The sequence below is a fragment of the Salmo salar genome, chromosome 15 (assembly GCF_965601325.2).
Source record: "Salmo salar chromosome 15, fSalSal1, whole genome shotgun sequence".
Classification (NCBI taxonomy): Eukaryota; Metazoa; Chordata; class Actinopteri; order Salmoniformes; family Salmonidae; genus Salmo; species Salmo salar.
In genome coordinates, this window is record NC_138305.1 from 78,626,586 (window position 1) to 78,648,429 (window position 21,844).

At 43.6% G+C, this 21,844-nt stretch overlaps 1 protein-coding gene across 1 annotated transcript in view; it reads right to left on the reverse strand.

Moving 5' to 3' along the window:
- The window catches only part of sycp2 (synaptonemal complex protein 2), an 81,510-nt gene that overhangs the window by 16,008 nt on the left and 43,658 nt on the right, over positions 1-21,844 (reverse strand). The window contains exons 36-39 of the mRNA XM_082962079.1: positions 11,986-12,288; positions 11,594-11,651; positions 2,424-2,552; positions 488-646 (exon numbers count right to left, since the gene is read on the reverse strand). Coding sequence (XP_082818205.1) covers positions 488-646; positions 2,424-2,552; positions 11,594-11,651; positions 11,986-12,288 — 649 coding nt within the window. The remainder of the gene's footprint in view (positions 1-487; positions 647-2,423; positions 2,553-11,593; positions 11,652-11,985; positions 12,289-21,844) is intronic.

A 21,844-nucleotide genomic window follows, 5' to 3' on the forward strand; every position in this document is an offset into this window, starting at 1 on the left:
GTCATTCTCATTGAAAGCAAGTCTAAGAAGCGGTATATCTGTTCTATGTGCTCCATTTCTATGCTTTCCATTCTTAAGTTTAGTTTTTGCGTCTTTTACTTTCGGTTTTGTACACCAGTTTCAAACACACATAAAAATACAATATTTTTGGTTATTGAAAATATATTTCAGTGGTTTAGATGCTACAATGATTATCTATACTTGTTTGTTTTGTCACAAACTGAAATTAGACAAACTATTAGAATTTTAGCAACCAGGTAATGGCAGAACGATTTTTGCATATGGCACCTGGAAGATAAATATGGCTGTTGGTTTGACGAATCATTACTATAACTATGAGTTCAAAAGCAGTGCCTTTTGTGAGACCTACAGCTTGTTCTGGAAAACCATGGGGGCAGGTGGAGCTGTTTGTCCTAAGGTTTTGTAGATCGCTGAACCCATAGAAATGCAACATATTTAAGTGTTCTATTCAATTCTATGGCTGTACCTGTGTCACGAGCGCTCTTGCTGCTCTGGATGTGGTGATATCTTTTCGTGGTTGCCCGTGAGGCCCTGTCCTTTGTTCCATGTCCTTTCTTCTCCTCTTCGTCAGAGCTGCTCTGTTCCTCCCATGCCTGGGCCTGAGCGTGGAGGTTGGGCTTGGCTGCTAAAGCGGAGGGAAAGAATTGAATGAAAGAGAAATTAGTTGAATAAAGGGCTATTTTATGAAGTGAAAACTGATTCACCAATTATGTGAACATGAAAAGCATATATTGTTGAAATTACATATATATACACTGCTCCAAAAAATAAAGGGAACACTAAAATAACACATCCTAGATCTGAATGAATGAAATAATCTTATTAAATACTTTTTTCTTTACATAGTTGAATGTGCTGACAACAAAATCACACAAAAATAATCAATGGAAATCCAATTTATCAACCCATGGAGGTCTTGATTTGGAGTCAGACTCAAAATTAAAGTGGAAAACCACACTACAGGCTGATCCAACTTTGATGTAATGTCCTTAAAACAAGTCAAAATGAGGCTCAGTAGTGTGTGTGGCCTCCACGTGCTCGTATGACCTCCCTACAACGCCTGGGCATGCTCCTGATGAGGTGGCGGATGGTCTCCTGAGGGATCTCCTCCAGGACCTGGACTAAAGCATCCGCCAACTCCTGGACAGTCTGTGGTGCAACGTGGCGTTGGTGGATGGAGCGAGACATGATGTCCCAGATGTGCTCAATTGGATTCAGGTCTGGGGAACGGGCGGGCCAGTCCATAGCATCAATGCCTTCCTCTTGCAGGAACTGCTGACACACTCCAGCCACATGAGGTCTAGCATTGTCTTGCATTAGGAGGAACCCAGGGCCAACCGCACCAGCATATGGTCTCACAAGGGGTCTGAGGATCTCATCTCGGTACCTAATGGCAGTCAGGTTACCTCTGGCGAGCACATGGAGGCCCCCAAAGAAATGCCACCCCACACCATGACTGACCCACCGCCAAACCGGTCATGCTGGAGGATGTTGCAGGCAGCAGAACGTTCTCCACGGCATCTCCAGACTCTGTCACGTCTGTCACGTGCACAGTGTGAACCTGCTTTCATCTGTGAAGAGCACAGGGCGCCAGTGGCGAATTTGCCAATCTTGGTGTTCTCTGGCAAATGCCAAACATCCAGCACGGTGTTGGGCTGTAAGCACAACCCCCACCTGTGGACGTCGGGCCCTCATACCACCCTCATGGAGTCTGTTTCTGAGCAGACACATGCACATTTGTGGCCTGCTGGAGGTCATTTTGCAGGGCTCTGGCAGTGCTCGTCCTGCTCCTCCTTGCACAAAGGCGGAGGTAGCGGTCCTGCTGCTGGGTTGTTGCCCTCCTACAGCCTCCTCCACGTCTCCTGATGTACTGGCCTGTCTCCTGGTAGCGCCTCCATGCTCTGGACACTACGCTGACAGACACAGCAAACCTTCTTGCCACAGCTCGCATTGATGTGCCATCCTGGATGAGCTGCACTACCTGAGCCACTTGTGTGGGTTGTAGACTCCGTATCATGCTACCACTAGAGTGAAAGCACCGCCAGCATTCAAAAGTGACCAAAACATCAGCCAGGAAGCATAGGAACTGAGAAGTGGTCTGTGGTCACCACCTGCAGAACCACTCCTTTATTGGGGGTGTCTTGCTAATTGCCTATCATTTCCATCTGTTGTCTATTCCATTTGCACAACAGCATGTGAAATTTATTGTCAATCAGTGTTGCTTCCTAAGTGGACAGTTTGATTTCACAGAAGTGTGATTGACTTGGAGTTACATTGTGTTGTTTAAGTGTTTCCTTTATTTTTTTGAGCAGTGTATATATACACACACATACATATATATATATATATATATATAGTGTTGAAATATATAAATATATTAATATATTAAATGTTGTTCTCACTGGGTTTAAACAGTTTCTTAGGCCTCATCTTGACCGCCTGCCTCCCTCTTCGTGTGCGCCTCTTTCCCTCCTCCTCCGAGTTACTGGACGAGGGGCGGGAGTTGTGGCGCTTGCGCCCGGTGCAGGGACCTATGAGAGGGGAATCAAAGGATTGAACCAGACCAAACCAGTAGAGCCTGACCAATAAACTGGTGAACTGATATTATCTGCCAATTATAATGGTTGCCTGAAGAGGGCGCTCTATGAGCTGCTCATTGAACATCATTCAGTCCTAGGTCATGACGTGAGAGGGAATGGTTTGACGGTGAGTAGATCGCAACAGCCAGCGACAGCATATTTGAATAAGTCAATTATCAAAAGTACACTTCACCAAGCAAGAACCCCAGGGGTGTAATCATTAGCCAAACAGTTGCAAAACTAAAATGAGAGTTTCTATTGGACAAATGCAGGAAGATCCCTCCCCGTTTCATTAGGTTTAAGAAACTTATTTTCAACAGAATAAACATAATGAATACGCCCCTGTACTCATCACATTTTCACTTAGTTAACGTTAGCTGGCCAGCAATGTAGTTATGCTCTATCTAGCCAGTAAGGTACTGTAGTTAGCCTAGCTCAGGGGTCTCCAACAGGTCAATCACGAGCTACCAGTAGCTCGCAATCCCCCTATGAGCAGCTCGACAATTTTTTTGAAAGTACATGCAATTCTATGTTCCACTGCAAACTGTCATAAAGAATTCTCACAAGTATCAGACTGCGCAAGCTCCCAGCTACTATCTTATCCAGTGGTTCACAAACTTTTTATAGTCCCGTATCCCTTCAAACATTCAACCTCTAGCTGCATACCCCTAGCTAACTAGCTAACATTGAACCTATTGGTTAACTTCAGCTAGCTATGACAATTGGTTTGTATTGCTAGTTAAAGCTTGCTGTTAGCTAGCCAGCTGACGTTAGATGGCTGGTTAGCTACAGTAGCTACCGTTACCTGTATGAACTGTGTGTAGTGATGTTATCCCAGAATGCCATTTCGCATCTATTGTATAATAATGCTAAAATATTTGTATCTGGAATCTGTCTTTCAGCATCAATCAGTAGAACACACCTGACCCTAATCCACCAGTCATACAGTCATCAAAAAGAGAGCTAGCACAAGCAAGCAAAGGCAGCAGCGCAGTCATCAACTACATGCACCATTTCCTCACCAACTACGGAGTTGGGAAAATTCGTGTGGACCTGTTTTGTGATAACTGCAGGGGCCAAAACAAGAACAAGTTTGTGCACTGGTATTGTGGCTGGTGGACCATGCACAAGCTCCACTACAATCTGGACCTTCACTTCCTGATCACAGGCCACACCAAGTTTTCCCCCGACTGCTGCTTCGGCCTCATCAAGCAGCGCTTCAGAAAGACCAGATTGAACACTTTGTCTGAGATTGCTGATATTGTGAAGGACAGCACTGTGACAGAGGTCAACATCCCACAGCTGGTTGGACTGGAGGATGGTACGGTGCTGGTGGAAAGCTATGGCTGGCAACAACACCTGACTCCGTACTTCAGGCCTCTGTCACAGATCAAGCAGTACCAGCACTTCAGGTAAAAAAATATTTTCACTGTATGAGGTTATTCTTATCTAAACTGGGGAGGTGAATTGATGTTGTGCAGGGTTGTAATGTCTTCTGATTTTTTGTTGATATTCCCTCTTGCACATCTTCAATGCTCTGGAGCCTGATGTTGTTGCCAAGGAGCGTTCGGACTGTCGGGACCAGGTTTCAGCTGCTGCGCAACGCTGACATCCTTCCTCCCATAGATGATCTGCCCTTAAAAGCACCACCTGGACTGGAAACAGCTAGACAAACTATCTTTTTGACAAGATCAGGGAGTTTTGCGACGAAGAGGCTATGGACATCACATGCCCTGCACAAAAGTCAAGGGCAAGACAGAAACAGGCTCTCCGAATATAGATTCCCTTGTTCATGCGTGGTTTGGAGGACCAGTCATCAGCACTATCTGCAGTGCCTCTACTCACATGACTCTCTCCTAACACACACGCCATACGTTGCTGCCACAATTTTTTTGTTTATCTTGCTGTTCAGCCACTTTACCCCTGCTTGTATGCATAGAACTACCTTATCTATCACTGATAATGTTCTTGTACATACTGTATATTTTATTTATATTGACACTATCTTTTTCTGATATTGCTACTATGCAAGTAACCATTTGGCTGTACTGTTTACACCTTCTGAAGAGACCATCCACTTAGCAAGACCTAGCAAAATATAGATAGATAAAATGAATATTGATGTGTGGTCGTAACACAATTTTGTGACATACCACAACAATATCATGTGACCGTATCAAGTGTCCACCACATAAATATATGGCGCATGCATCTGTTTATGTAATGTATATGTGCAATTTTATTTTTTTTAAACTCAGGTTTCATGGCCTTATCACATATTATTCCATACATAAGTTAAGTGCATGTGTAACAGTATATAAAGTATGCTAATATAATGGTGTGAAGGCATTTGGGCAATGGTGTAAAGTACTTAAGTAAAAATACTTTAAAGTACTACTTAAGTAGTTTTTTGTGGTATCTGTACATTACTTTACTATTTATATTTTTGGCAACTTTTACTTCACTACATTCGTAAAGAAAATTATGTACTTTTTACTCCATACATTTTTCTTGACACCCAAAAGTACTCGTTACATTTTGACAGGAAAATTGTCCAATTCACACACTTATCAAGAGAACATCACGAGTCATCCCTACTGCCTCCGATCTGGCAGACTCACTAAACACAAATGCTTCGTTTGTAAATTATGTCTCAGTGTTGGAGTGTGCCCCTGGCTCTCCGTCAATAAAAAATAATAATAATACAACTGTGCCGCCTGGTTTGCTTAATATAAGGAATTTGAAATGGTTTATATTTTTACTTTTGATACTTAAGTACATTGTGCCCTTGGCTATCCGTCAATAAAAATAAAAAATGTTGCCGTCTGGTTTAATATAAGGAATTTGAAATGATTTATACTTTGTGGCAGACAGCAGGGAGAGGTGAGGTGAGTGGTTATTGAGGGGAGATATCTTGCAGCCCGCTGGCTCCATCCCCGAGCCTTATATGGACTTCCTGCCCCAACGAGGCGAGGCTGTGTATCATTAAGCCAGGGAGTGCTTGGGGATAAAAGAGGAAGCGGCCTGCACAAAGGGGCAGAGAATGGAGAGAAAAATGTGTGTTATGAAGAGTGGGAGAAGAGAGAACAATATCTGTGAGATTACCACCCTGGTGTACCGAACCGGATTGGCTGAGGACCCGAGTTTTAGGATTACCCCTGGAGAATGGAATGGACAACGAGAACGGCTTGCGTACTGTGAAGTAATTGGTGAATTCTCCCTTCTTCCCCAGTGTACAAAAACACCTAAAACTCCCCATTCGCATTGTGCTACTGGTGCATGTTTTGTTATTGAACTTGGTGATGTGGAAACCCTACACCCTTGAGCCTGCTACAACTTTTACTCAAGTATGACAATTTAGTACTTCTTCCACCACTGGATGTGGCTAGGGGTTAAAGCATTTCTTTCACATGACCCATCAATTTAGACAAGTGTGTAAGCGTCATCTAATATTTTTATCTGGATACTTTCTGTTTACCTGGAAATGTTCCTTATTGTAGGCTACTACCACTTTTAGTCTTAATCTTTACTACACTACTCACTGTTTAGCACATGCCCTCATGTGAATCCTGAAAGAGATGGGTGGGGCTGGCTTAAGAGGGTGTGAACAAATGCTGTGTATGATATACCATTTCGTAGCTCTATACTTCTATCAAATGTAAAAAAAAAAAAAAAACTATTTAAAATGTTGCTACATAAGACTGAATCCATGTGGTGAGTCACATTTATCAATTTTTGAGCAAACGGAATGAGCAGCAGCGATGTTTGGCTACATACGGACCGTTAGTGGAATTCCCGTGAGAGAGTAACTGTTAATGTGACTGGATGTTAATTATTTGACTAGGCACCAGTTTTTGACATTGTGTTGTTATTTTGCTGAACACTAGATGGTTTCATTTTATTTTAGGCAGTGAAACGAGGCTACTCAGACGAGAAAAAAACCTCACCCAAATGAATCACATTTTTATTTGGCGTACCCCCGACGGCATTGCGCGTACCCCAGTTTGGGAATACCTGATCTAATCAACGCAACATTATCCTACCCTTGGTTTAAAAATTACAAACCTAACACAATATCTGCCAATTAATTTCCAGCAATATTGCCCCCATCTGTCTTTGTGGTGAATGTTTGTCTATCAATCCGTGTGTAACCAGTTGGTGTGATAACCGTCTTGTGGGTTGACAAATACTTTCCCTAAAACCTCAATTAAATGTTAACTGCAAAGTAGGCTTACCTGGCAGAAGTATATCATGAGTAAGTATATATTTGTATTTTTTTATTATTTGCAAACGTTGCAATGAAATTAGCAGCAGCAGAACCATCGCTAGACCAGCAGATTAGACGGCACATTCCTCACTTGCTAGATGTGCAATTAAAGTGTTAGGTTTCTTCCAGTCCCCCACAAAAAAAGGTATTCTGATGTGATTTAACCTGTCTGGGCTAGGGGGCAGTATTTTCACGGCCGGATAAAAAACGTACCCGATTTAAACTGGTTACTACTCTTTCCCAGAAACGAGAATATGCATATTATTAGTAGATTTGATAGAAAACTCTGAAGTTTCTAAAACTGTTTGAAAGGTGTCTGTGAGTATAACATAACTCATATGGCAGGCAAAAACCTGAGAAAATTCCAAGTAGAAAGTGCCCTGTCTGAGAAGTTGTAGTTCTTCTTTCTAGTCCCTTTCGAAACTACAGTATCTCTGGGGTTACGTTGCACTTTCTAAGGCTTCCATTGGCTCTCTAAAGCCTTCAGAAAGCGGATTGAGGTGTCTCCTGTCTCTTGGCAGAGTATGGTAGCTCAGTTTGTCAGTGGTCTGCCTGGTGACAAAGAGATTGGATATGTGCGGTCCCACGACCATGCTGTTTTTTTCTTTTCCTCTTTGAATGAATACACTATTGTCCGGTTGGAATATTATCGCTATTTTACGAGAAAAATACCATAATGTATTTTAAACAGCGTTTGACATGCTTCTAAGTACGGTAAAGGAACATTTAGAATTTTTTTGTCTTGAAATGCGCTCGCGCTACCTTTGGATAGTGACCTGAACGCACAAACAAAACGGAGGTATTTGGACATAACTGGATTATTTGGAACAAAAACAACATTTCTTGTGGAAGTAGTAGTCCTGGGAGTGCATTCTGATGAAGATCAGCAAAGGTAATACAATTTTTCTAATAGTAAATCTGAGTTTAGTGAGCGAAGTTGGCGGGTGTCAAAATAGCTAGCCGTGAAGGCTGAGCTATGTACTCAGAATATTGCAAAATGTGCTTTCGCCGAAAAGCTATTTTAAAATCTGACATAGCAATTGCATAAAGGAGTTCTGTATCTATAATTCTTAAAATAATTATGTATTTTGTCAACGTTTATGGTGAGTAATTTAGTAAATTCACCGGAAGTTTTGGGTGGGAATGCATGTTCTGAACATCACATGCCAATGTAAAAAGCTGTTTTTGGATATAAATATGAACTTGATTGAACAAAACATGCATGTATTGTGTAACATAATGTCCTAGGAGTGTCATCTGATGAAGATCATCAAAGGTTAGTGCTTCATTTAGCTGTGTTTTGGGTTTATGTGACATATATGCTTGCTTGGAAAATGGCTGTGATTATTTGTGGCTATGTACTCTCCTAACATAATCTAATGTTTTGCTTTCGCTGTAAAGCCTTTTTGAAATCGGACAATGTGGTTAGATTAACGAGAGTCTTGTCTTTAAAATGGTGTAAAATAGTCGTATGTTTGAAAAATTGAAATTATTGCATTTTGAGGTTTTGTATTTCGCGCCACGCCCTTCCACTGGCTATGGAATAGAGTGGGACAGTGACGTGCCACCTAGCCCATAGAGGTTAAGCTTGGACATGGACTCAGAACATCCAATTTTGTTGTTTCTCTATGAACCATTGTAATTGAGAGTGAAAAACTAAAAAAATACATAAAACCAGTTAAAATAAAACTGAGAACATAATTTTGGAAAATATAAAACCTTATTTGGGGTAAAGAAAATGTTTTTATAGAGCCCCCTTTGGAGTTGTTTATTAACCATTATTTTACCAGATATATCTTGTACACTAAAGACCCAGGGGCGAGAAAAATGTACCTATTTGAAAGCTTGAAAAAAAATTGTAGCTTGCGACATCTTTTATTTAAAAGAAATGGCTCTCATGCTAGAAAAGGTTGGAGACCCTTGACTTAGCTAGCAAGCAAGTATGTGTGAACACTCATCCTTGATACAAAAATAACACTGTTACTGTATGGGCTTATTATGTTAGTGAGTTTATTTAGTTAGTTTTCCGAAGTGTGCAATCTGCATAAAGCAAGACACTTGGCGCAGACATATCATTCAGGCCATGTGCTTGCATTCATAAGGTAGATTGTTAGCTAGGTAAATTAGAACGTGTGACTAAAACCAGTGTGGCAAGCATTTTCAGTCATCAGCGCATGCCATTTGCAGTTGAAATATATAGCCAATCGATTTTGTATTGAATAACAGTGTAATTTACATGATGGTTTCAACAAGAAAACATTGTCTTAACGAACAGCTAGCACATGCGTGTCATAACTATTGAGCTATAAAAGAACATAGCACACTTTAATTGCAAGGTTGCCATAAGGTACTTGTTTTCATAAAGCACTGTAGTGAATCCACTCAATAAAAATGCTGACGCTGACACCTATTTGGTGACATTACAAACTGCATTTCACTGAATTGGTTGTGACCTTGTGACTTGCGCAGTTTCAGATTTACTTTGAGAATAAGTTTAATTAATTCAGCCCATGTTTATTAGTGTGCTTGTGGTGCTTCAGTACAAACTTCTGCATTCTTATCCACTGCCATAGACAGATGTTTAAATTGTACCTATTAAATGTAAACTGAACAAGTGTTTTGAATTTAGTTTGATATTTATAGAGGATATAGTTGTTTTTTGGTGGTCATTATGTAAACCCCCACAAAAAATATCTTAAATAAGATTAATTGTAATATTTAGAAATCATAATTTTGAGTGCCTTAATCATTTACAGCAGGGTTTTCCAACTGGTGGTCTTATTTGGCCCCCTACGTTTTCTGCGCAAAAAATTCTAATATTCATTATTGGACATAACACCAGGAAATCAGCTCCAAGTGATTTTAATTTTGGAAATCTGTTTACAAGTTTTCCCACGCATAAGACACACGTGATCGTATACAAATGTAAGCAAGTTATGAAACTTATGTTTTAGTAAAACATTATATCCGTTTGGGCTTATTGCGGTCAATTTGCAGTGTATAAATGTGTAATTATGTTCCGGCCTCAAGGCCATCCGCTCAAGAGAAAATTGGCCTGTGGCTGAATCTACACTGCTCAAAAAAATAAAGGGAACACTTAAACAACACAATGTAACTCCAAGTCAATCACACTTCTGTGAAATCAAACTGTCCACTTAGGAAGCAACACTGATTGACAATACATTTCACATGCTGTTGTGCAAATGGAATAGACAACATGTGGAAATTATAGGCAATTAGCAAGACACCCCCAATAAAGGAGTGGTTCTGCAGGTGGTGACCACAGACCACTTCTCAGTTCCTATGCTTCCTGGCTGATGTTTTGGTCACTTTTGAATGCTGGCGGTGCTTTCACTCCAGTGGTAGCATGAGACAGAGTCTACAACCCACACAAGTGGCTCAGGTAGTGCAGCTCATCCAGGATGACACATCAATGCGAGCTGTGGAAAGAAGGTTTGCTGTGTCTGTCAGCGTAGTGTCCAGAGAATGGAGGCGCTACCAGGAGACAGGCCAGTACATCAGGAGACGTGGAGGAGGCCGTAGGAGGGCAACAACCCAGCAGCAGGACCGCTACCTCCGCCTTTGTGCAAGGAGGAGCAGGAGAAGCACTGCCAGAGCCCTGCAAAATGACCTCCAGCAGGCCACAAATGTGCATGTGTCTGCTCAAACGGTCAGAAACAGACTCCATGAGGGTGGTATGAGGGACCGACGTACACAGGTGGGGGTTGTGCTTACAGCCCAACACCGTGCAGGACGTTTGGCATTTGCCAGAGAACACCAAGATTGGCAAATTCGCCACTGGCGCCCTGTGCTCTTCACAGATGAAAGCAGGTTCACACTGAGCACGTGACAGACGTGACAGAGTCTGGAGACGCCGTGGAGAACGTTCTGCTGTGGTGGGGTGGCATTTCTTTGAGGGGCCGCACAGCCCTCCATGTGCTCGCCAGAGGTAGCCTGACTGCCATTAGGTACCGAGATGAGATCCTCAGACCCCTTGTGAGACCATATGCTGGTGCGGTTGGCCCTGGGTTCCTCCTAATGCAAGACAATGCTAGACCTCATGTGGTTCGAGTGTGTCAGCAGTTCCTGCAAGAGGAAGGCATTGATGCTATGGACTGGCCCGCCCGTTCCCCAGACCTGAATCCAATTGAGCACATCTGGGACATCATGTCTCGCTCCATCCACCAACGCCACATTGCACCACAGATTGTCCAGGAGTTGGCGGATGCTTTAGTCCAGGTCTGGGAGGAGATCCCTCAGGAGACCATCCGCCACCTCATCAGGAGCATGCCCAGGCGTTGTAGGGAGGTCATACAGGCACGTGGAGGCCACACACACTACTGAGCCTCATTTTGACTTGTTTTAAGGACATTACATCAAAGTTGGATCAGCCTGTAGTGTGGTTTTCCACTTTAATTTTGAGTGTGACTCCAAATCCAGACCTCCATGGGTTGATAAATTGGATTTCCATTGATTATTTTTGTGTGATTTCTGTTGTCAGCACATTCAACTATGTAAAGAAAACAGTTTCATAAGATGATTTCTTTCATTCAGATCTAGGATGTGTTGTTTAAGTGTTCCCTTTTTTTTTGAGCAGTATATTTGATGATCCCTGCTTTAGAGCACAATTTGTGCATACATTTTTTTTACCACCTATCGTTCTCTTTGTGGACACTGGTGTTAATAAGAGCATTTTCTTTCAGGGCGTTCAGCTGTGGTCTTTTACCTGACAGGTGAAAGCTGCGTTGATCCAGATTGTTCCTTCGCTCGGAGTATGGGGTTTTCTAGGGGAAACACAGTCATACGTTAACCCAGAAGTTTGCATTAGAAATATGGCGTTGGTCCACTCCTTTTGACCAGAGCCCGATGGTCATAAATTGTACACTACATAGGGAAAAGGGTGCTATTTTAGACACAGCCCTATAGTTATTTCCTGGTTATGAAGTGCTCGGGCAGACACTGCAAATTAGTGCCTACTACACAGAAACCGTGTTTCCCGGACACAGATTAAGCCTAGTACTGGGCGACAATGCATACTCAATGGAGAATCTGCATTGAAATAACTTTTTATTCTGGGACTAGGCTTAATTCTCGCAAACTGGCCCTTAGTATCCGTACCTCCAGTGCGGTTGTCAGCGCTGCCGGGTTGACCACCTCCACTCGGGTCGATGACATCTCTGACCTGGACGAGGACTGGCTCAGCTTCACTCTGGAGACCAGCGACTCCTTGTCGACGGACTCGGGCTGGCCCGGGGAGCCAAAATGGAGGGCGAACTGATTCGTCTCTCCTGGAGAGGGCTGTGATTGGAGTAGAGGGGAGGGCAGCACTGACTTCTGGAGGGCCGTGGAGGTCAAGAGGAGCTGGGAGGGAGTGCAGAGGGGAGACTGGGCCAGGGAGAGAGCGGGCTGGATTGGGCTCAGCTGGGGTGGAAGAGAGAGAGCGAGATGTACAGTATGTGGGAAGCCAATAGGGTTGGTCCCACAAATCATAATATTTTTTAAATAATACTGTTAACTTAGGTTACGATCCTTTTCTTTCAATTTTAGCCTAATATGACATACTCAAATCTAACTGCCTGTAGCTCAGGACCTGAAGCAAGGATATGCATATTATTGATACCATTTTGAAGGAAACAATTTGAAGTTTGTGAAAATGTGAAATTAATGTAGGAGAATATAACACATTAGATGAAGTTTTCATACACCTTAGCCAAATACATTTAAACTCAGTTTTTCACAATTCCTGAAATTTAATACTAGAAAAAAATATCTGTCTTAGGTCAGTTAGGATCACCACTTTATTTTAAGAATGTGAAATGTCTGAATAATAGTAGAGTGATTTATTTCAGCTTTTATTTCTTTCATCACATTCCCAGTGGGTCAGACGTTTACATACACTCAATTAGTATTTGGTAGCATTGCACTTCACAAAATAGATGGCATCATGAGGGAGGCTACCCAAAACGTTTGACTCAAGTTAAACAATTTAGTTTAACTTGAGTCAAACGTTTTGGGTAGCCTTCCACAAGCTCGACATAATAAGTTCGGTGAATTTTGGCCCATTCCTCATGACAGAGCTGGTGTAACTGGGTCAGGTTTGTAGGCCTCCTTGCTCGCACACGCTTTTTAAATTTCCAAAGGCTTGAGGTCAGGGCTTTGTGATGGCCACTCCAATACCTTGACTTTGTTGTCCTTAAGCCATTTTACCAAAACTTTGGAAGTATGCTTGGGGTCATTGTCCATTTGGAAGACCCATTTGCGACGAAGCTTTAACTTCCTGACTGATGTCTTGAGATGTTGCTTCAATATATGCACATAATTTTCCTTTCCTCATGATGCCATCTATTTTGAAGTGCACCAGTCCCTCCTGCAACAAAGCACCCCCACAACATGATGCTGCAACCCTCGTGCTTCACGGTTGGGATGGTGTTCTTTGGCTTGCAAGCCTTCCCCTTTTTCCTCCAAACATAACGATGGTCATTATGGCCAAAGAGTTCTATTTTGTTTCATCAGACTAGAGGACATCTTTGTCCCCATGTGCAGTTGCAAACCGTAGTCTGGCTTTTTTATGGCGGTTTTGGAGCAGTGCCTTCTTCCTTGCTGAGTGGCGTTTCAGGTTATGTCGATATAGGACTTGGTTTACTGTGGATATAGATACTTTTGTACCTGTTTACTCCAGCATCTTTACAAGGTCCTTTGCTGTTGTTCTGGGATTGATTTGCACTTTTCGCACCAAAGTACATTCATCTCTAGGGGACAGAACGCGTCTCCTTCCTGAGCAGTATGACGGCTGCGTGGTCCCATGGTGTTTATACTTGTGTGCTATTGTTTGTACAGATGAACGTGGTGCCTTCAGGCATTTGGAAATTGCTCCCAAAGATGAACCAGACTTGTGGAGGTCTACACATTTTTTTCCGAGATCTTGGCTGATTTCTTTTGATTTTTTCCCCATGATGTCAAGCAAAAAGGCACTGAGTTTGATGGTAGGCCTTGAAATACATCCACAGGTACACCTCCAATTGACTCAAATTATGTCAATTAGCCCATCAGAAGCTTCTAAAGCCATGACATCATTTTTTGGAATTTTCCAAGCTGTTTAAAGGAACACTCAACTTAGTGTATGTAAACTTCTGACCCACTGGAATTGTGATACAGTGAAATAATGTCTGTAAACAATTGTTGGAAAAATGACTTGTCATGCACAAAGTAGATGTCCTAACTGACTTGCCTAAACTATAGTTTGTTAACAAGAAATTTGTGGAGTGGTTGAAAAACGAGTATTAATGACTAACTTAAGTGTATGTAAACTTCCGACTTCAAATATAAGTACATTATTTACCTTCAGCGGTGAATGTATCGAAACCTGTTGCCGTGACAAGTTTTTTGTTGTTGTTGTGTATACTCCTCAAATAAGTGTGGTATTTTTTTCACTGTAATAGCTACTGTAAATTGGACAGTACAGTTAAATTAACACAAATGTAGGCTTTCTGCCCATATAAGACATGTCTATGTCCTGGAAAGTTTGCTGTTACTTACAACTGTCATGCTAATCACATTAGCACACGTTAGCTCAACTGTCCCGGTATAGGGACACCAATCCCGAAGAGGTTTTTAAAAAAGGTAGTGAAAGATTATCACACCTACTTACAGCAAAATTGTAAAAAATTATTCTTAAGGTCTCATGAGAAAATTATGAATGGTGTTCAATCAATTCATCCCAAATGATGAGGAATAGCCAATCGCTACATTAGAATCACATCTGTCACAACAGTAGTAGACATTCTCATTAAATGTGACTGTTGCATAGGGTGAATAGTAAAATATCTCTGGCAGCGAGTAAGAATCACAGCAATAGCCTACAGTTCAATCTAGTTTTCAAAACATTTCAATACTATTGGGCAACATGCAGGAGTAGGCTACGTTCTATTCGTACCAATACCAGCTACACACACAACACACAATAGGATGGGGGGAATTTACATGTGAGTTGTTTCCGCGGGCTACGGTCACACTTCCTCAATTCAATAACTATCAAGTAAAAAATACACCTATAAATTCCACCTCAAGTTTTTTCCTTCACTATTTGACTGAAGAATTCAACTTCTGTCGATTGTGGGAAGAAAATCGAGCCATTTCTCCAACTTTCTTTTTGTAGACAAACAGAAATCCCAATGAACAGAATATATGTGGGGAGAACAAGTGGGGAGAACAAGTATTTGATACACTGCCAATTTGTGCAGGTTTTCCTACTTACAAAGCATGTAGAGGTCTGTAATTTTTATCATAGGTACACTTCAACTGTGAGATACGGAATCTAAAACAAAAATCCAGAAAATCACATTGTATGATTAAGTAATTAATTTACATTTTATTGCATGACATAAGTATTTGATACATCAGAAAAGCAGAACTTAATATTTGGTACAGAAACCTTTGTTTGCAATTACAGAGATCATACGTTTCCTGTAGTTCTTGACCATGTTTGCACATACTGCAGCAGGGATTTTGGCCCACTCCTCCATACAGACCTTCTCCAGATCCTTCAGGTTTCGGGGCCGTCGCTGGGCAATACGGACTTTCAGCTCCCTCCAAAGATTTTCTATTGGGTTCAGGTCTGGAGACTGGCTAGGCCACTCCAGGACCTTGAGATGCTTGTTACGGAGCCACTCCTTAGTTGCCCTGGCTGTGTGTTTCAGGTCGTTGTCATGCTGGAAGACCCAGCCACGACCCATCTTCAATGCTCTTACTGAGGGAAGGAGGTTGTTGGCCAAGATCTCACGATACATGGCTCCATCCTCCCCTCAATATGGTGCAGTCGCTCTGTCCCCTTTGCAGAAAAGCATCCCCAAAGAATGATGTTTCCACCTCCATGCTTCACGGTTGGGATGGTGTTCTTGGTTGTACTCATCCTTCTTCCTCCAAACACGGCGAGTGGAGTTTAGACCAAAAAGCTAAATTTTTGTCTCATCAGACCACATGACCTTCTCCCATTCCTCCTCTGGATCATCCAGATGGTCATTGGCAAACTTCAGACGGGCCTGGACATGCGCTGGCTTGAGCAGGGGGACCTTGCGCGTGCTGCAGGATTTTAATCCATGACGGCGTAGTGTGTTACTAATGGTTTTCTTTGAGACTGTGGTTCCAGCTCTCTTCAGGTCATTGACCAGGTCCTGCCGTGTAGTTCTGGGCTGATCCCTCACCTTCCTCATGATCATTGATGCCCCACGAGGTGAGACCTTGCATGGAGCCCCAGACCGAGGGTGATTGACCGTCATCTTGAACTTCTTCCATTTTCTAATAATTGCGCCAACAGTTGTTGCCTTCTCTTCAAGCTGCTTGCCTATTGTCCTGTAGCCCATCTCAGCCTTGTGCAGGTCTAAAATGTTATCCCTGATGTCCTTACACAGCTCTCTGGTCTTGGCCATTGTGGAGAGGTTAGAGTCTGTTTGATTGAGTGTGTGGACAGGTGTCTTTTATACAGGTAACGAGTTCAAACAGGTGCAGTTAATACAGGTAATGAGTGGAGAACAGGAGGGCTTCTTAAAGAAAAACTAACAGGTCTGTGAGAGCCGGAATTCTTACTGGTTGGTAGGTGATCAAATACTTATGTCATGCAATAAAATGTAAATTAATTACTTAAAAATCATACAATGTGACATTCTGGATTTTTGTTTTAAATTCTGTCTCTCACAGTTGAAGTGTACCTATGATAAAAATTGCAGACCTCTACATGCTTTGTAAGTAGGAAAACCTGCAAAATCGGCAGTGTATCAAATACTTGTTCTCCCCACTGTGTGTGTGTGTATATATATATATATATATATATATAAGTTAGTTAGTGGTATGCCAGGAGGTCTGCCCCGGGGTTTGGTGCCAGAGGGGAGGTACGTGCACCAATGTTGCCTACCACTGCTGGGAGTACAGGGGCTGGGCACCCTGACACTGATGGCCCCAAGTAGAGGGAATAAGGGGAGAGTGCCAACCAGCCGTGCAGGCCACATAAAGGGAGCATCGTGGCACACCACAAAGAAAACCGAGAGCGAGGCAAGGAGTGAGCCTACGGAGGGGAACGAAGCTCCCGGAGGTAAGGAGACGAATCTGAGGACTGAGCCAAACCTAAGTTATTTTGTTGTTGCCTAGTAAAGTTGTGTTGTCTGACTAGAACCTCCCTGTCTCTGTGTTCATCTCTGCACGCTCAACCCAACACCCCACGGTTTACCAGATACGGTGGAGAATGCGGGCAACTCAGTAGCTTTGGGCGCCGTAGGGTTGTGGTAGCGAAACTCATGACTCCAATATTAGCAGGCAGTGTTTAGACTGTCCACTTTGAAGAGCTGAGACAGAATGGCTATATAAGGAATGGAACATATAGGACCAGGGCTACCATTATAACCTATACAGCTGTCAGATGTGGGCGTTAACCTGTTGGGGATAGGGGGCAGTATTTGCACGGCCGGATAAAAAACGTACCCGATTTAATCTGGTTACTACTCCTGCCCAGTAACTAGAATATGCATATAATTGTTTGATTTGGATAGAAAACACCCTAAAGTTTCTAAAACTGTTTGAATGGTGTCTGTGAGTATAACAGAACTCATATGGCAGTCAAAACCCTGAGACAAATCCTGACAGGAAACTGAAATCTGATGTGTGGATATCACTTCAAACATTTGCCATTGAAACACACAGGGGCTTATGAATCATTTAGCACTTCCTAAGGCTTCCACTAGATGTCCCCAGTCTTTACAAAGTGGTTTGTTTTTTTGTACATTCGTGACGACAAGTCCTACTCAGCACGGTACATTTTCAGTAGCCTTCGGAGCGCGCTAACAATTGGGACATAAATGATAAACTTTTTCGAACAAAACTACATTTGTTATGGACCTGGGATTCCTGGAAGTGCTTTCTGATAAAGATAATCAAAGGTAAGATTTTATTTACAATAGTATTTTTGATGGTTGATCATTCCAAGATGGCTCCAACATGTATAGCCTAGCCTATTTTGCTGGGTATACCACGTCGTTTATTGCAAAGTGTGATTTCCCAGTAAAGTTATTTTTAAATCTGGCAAAGCGGTGGCATTCAAGACATGTTAATCTATAAGTCTTTGAATGACAATATTACATTTTAACAATGTTTTCGAATAGTAATTTTGTAAATTGTAGCGCTGATCCATCGGAAGCATTTGAGGGAAAAGATTTTCTGAATGTCACGCGCCGATGTAAAATGCTGTTTTTATATATAAATATGAACTTTATCGAACAAAAAATGCATGTATTGTGTAACATGATGTCCTAAGTTTGTCATCTGATGAAGATTGTCAAAGGTTAGTGCTGCATTTAGCTGTGTTTTGGGTATTTGTGATGCATGCTAGTTGCTTTGAAAATGGCTGTGTGATTATTTCTGGCTGGGTTCTCTCCTAACATAATCTAATGTTTTGCTTTTGCTGTAAAGCCTTTTTGAAATCGGACAACGTGGTTAGATTCAGGAGAGGTGTATCTATAAAACGGTGTAAAATAGTCATATGTTTGAGAAATTGAAGTTATAGCATTTATGAGGTTTTGCATTTCGCGCGACGCGATTCCACTGGCTGTTGATTAGGGTGGGACGCAAGCGTCCCACTGGCCCAGACAGGTTAACAAGTAAGAACTGAAATGGAAAGATAATGGTGGAGAAAGGTCAAGGGAAGTTATTTTCATATAGAGGGAGGGGACTCTATACATTTTATTCAAAGGCAATATTATAAAGGCAGGACTCTGTAATATGAGAATTTTGTCTTTTCCATGGAAGGGCTCGGCTATGTTACATTTGTAATAAAGTCTAAATTGAATTCACAAGTTCCGGTATCTGTCCAAATATTTGACTCAAGATATTCCACAACAGGGTCAATCGTACAGAAATTACCATGGAGGAACTGGTGGCCCTGTTTATCCTCAGCCAGCAGAAGCAACAGGCGCTGGAGGAGCAGCGCCAACAAAACCTCAGACTGGTAGCGGAGGTAGCCCAGTTGAAGGGTGGGATGGCTCAGGAGTCTAGAGGAAGATGACGTGAAGATGTATTTGTGCACCTTCAAGAGGACGGAGCAGAGGGAAGGATGGCCCAAGCCCAAGTGGGCCAGCCTTTTGGCACCCTATCTCTCCGGGAAGGCCCAGAAGGCCAACTTTGACTTGAACGCCAACCAGACAGCAAATTATGAGGGACTCAAACGTGAGATTCTGAGCCGTTATGGATTCAGCCACCCACGCCGTGCACAACTGGTCCAACACTGGGACTTTGACTCCACTATCTCCCCCCACGCCCATATGAGCAACCTGGTGCGCCTTGCCAAGGGCTGGCTACTGACCAAAGTACCATCCAGCCCAATAATCGATAAGGTCACCCTGGATAGGTACCTTTGGGCCCTCCCGTACAAGATAAGGAAGGCGGCGAGCATGCAGAACCCCCAGAGCCTGGAGAAATTGCTGACAGCGGTGGAAACCCACCAGAACACCCAGGACCTGCTGAAAGGGGCCCGGAGGGAGAGAGTGGACACGGGGAGGGGGAAGAAAAGCACAGAGAGGCGAGGGGCTGAAGGGGGCCCGGACAGAACCGGCCGTGACGCGGGAGGGTGACCCAAACCGACGACGACGACATGCACTGCTGGACCTAGATCTGAGGTGCTGCTATGAGCCAGGACACCTCGCGTGGAGCTGCCCCGGCCGGGAGGAGTCCATGCCCTCCGCATCCCCCCCAGCTCCGGGGTAACTGGATGGCGAGTTATGTCACCTCCTGTTCGGCGTAGACCGAGACAGCCCCTCCGATGGTTCCAGTACGAATCGATGGCGTCGACACCAGCGCTCTGATGGACTCCGGCAGCATGGTGACCCTGGCCCAACCACAGTGGCTCACGAGAGAGGGAAAAGACGAACGAGGAGATGAGTGTCATTTGTACACGAAGAGGTACCCAACCGTGTCGGTGCGGATAACTGCCCCAAGTGAGGAGTGCCAGATGCGAGTGGGGGCTGTTCCTAACCTGCCCGGTCCCATTCTCCTCGGTAGAGATTGCCCTCTCTTCCAGGCACTGTTGAGGAGGGACCCTGGGGAGGCACGTGAGCGAGGTAGGAAGGAGAGGAAAAAGGACGGTCGTCTGCGCAACCCACTCCCCGCCACGAGAGGTGTCCAATGGGGTTGAGTCGTACCAGGAGGGAGACAACCCCGGGCGGGAAGCGAGCCATCATCCAAGGAAGACCTCAGGTTCCCCTTTATGGAGGTGGAGGCACCAGACGGACCACCCGACACGGGAATCCTCACTTGCCAGTTCGGGACGGCCAAGTTAAAAGACCCCAACCTACAGAATGCAAGGGGCCAGGTAGTCACGGTGGACGGCGCGCTATCACCCGGGGTAAATGAGTGGCGCTACCCCCACTTCACCATCAAGCATAATTTATTTTATCAGGTCGTAAAGTACAATGGGGAGACGAAAGACTTGTTACTCATACCCACCCAGTATGTTAGAACTGTCTTGCAGCTCACCCACACCCACCTGCTCAGGGCACACTTGGAGGGCGCGCTGTGGAGGACTACTGCAGTACCTGCCCGGAGTGCCAGATCACAGGGCACATTATAGAAACCGTTTGGTTCCCTTGCCCATTATAGGGGTGCCATTTTGAGCAGGTGGCGATGGATCTGCTGGGTCCGTTGGTGAAAACCGCGAGGGGACACCAATACATCCTGGTAATCGTGAATTAAACCACCTGGTATCCGGAGGTGATCCTGCTACGCATGGTGGCAGCGAAAGGTATCACACGGGAGCTCTTCCATTTATTCAGCCGGGTGGGTATTCAGCGGGAAATCCTGACAGACCAGGACACTGCGTTCATGTCTCATGAAAGATGTCTGCAATCTTTTACGAATCAAACAGGTGAGGACCAGTGTGTACCATCCACAAACAGACAGGCTAGTTGAATGCTTCAATAAGACCCGAAAGCAGATGCTGAAGGTCACGAGAGAAATGGGAGGAACTGGGACCAGCTGCTGCTCCACCTGATGTTCGCAAGGTACCCCAAGTGTCCACTGGGTTCTCCCCCTTTGAGCTCCTGTATGGCCGTTTGCCCCGCAGACTGCTGGGCCTAGCCAAGGAGGTCTGCGAGGACCAACCGACCGACTTTACTTGTTGCCAAGTAAAGTCATGTTTTCTGACTAGAACCTCCGTGTCTCTGTGTTCATCTCTGCACGCTCACTCAACACTGCACGGTTTATCACAATATATATACAGTCGTAACCAAAAGTTTTGAGAATGACACAAATATTATTTTCCAAAGTTTTCAGTGTCTTTAGATATTTTTGTCAGATGTTACTATGGAATACTTAAGAATAATTACAAGCATTTCATAAGTGTCAAAGGCTTTTATTGACAATGACATGAAGTTGATGCAAAGAGCCAATATTTGCAGTGTTGACCCTTCTTTTTCAAGACATCTGCAATCCGCCCTGACATGCTGTCAATTAATTTCTGGGCCACATCCTGACTGATGGCAGCCCATTCTTGCATAATCAATGCTTGGAGTTTGTCAGAATTTGTGGTTTTTAGTTTGTCCACCCGCCTCTTGAGGATTGACCACAAGTTCTCAATGGGATTAAGGTCTGGGGAGTTTCATGGCCATGGACCCAAAATATTGATGTTTTGTTCCCCAAGCCACTTAGTTATAACTTTTGCTTTATGGCAAGGTGCTCCATCATGCAGGAAAAAGGCATTGTTCATCACCAAACTGTTCCTGGATGGTTGGGAGAAGTTGCTCTCGGAGGATGTGTTGGTACCATTCTTATTCATGGCTGTGTTCTTAGGCAAAATTGTGAGTGAGCCCACTCCCTTGGCTGAGAAGCAACCCCACACATTAATGGTCTCAGGATGCTTTACTGTTGGCACGACACAGGACTGATGGTAGCACTCACCTTGTCTTCTCCGGACAAGCTTTTCTCCGGATGCCCCAAATAATCG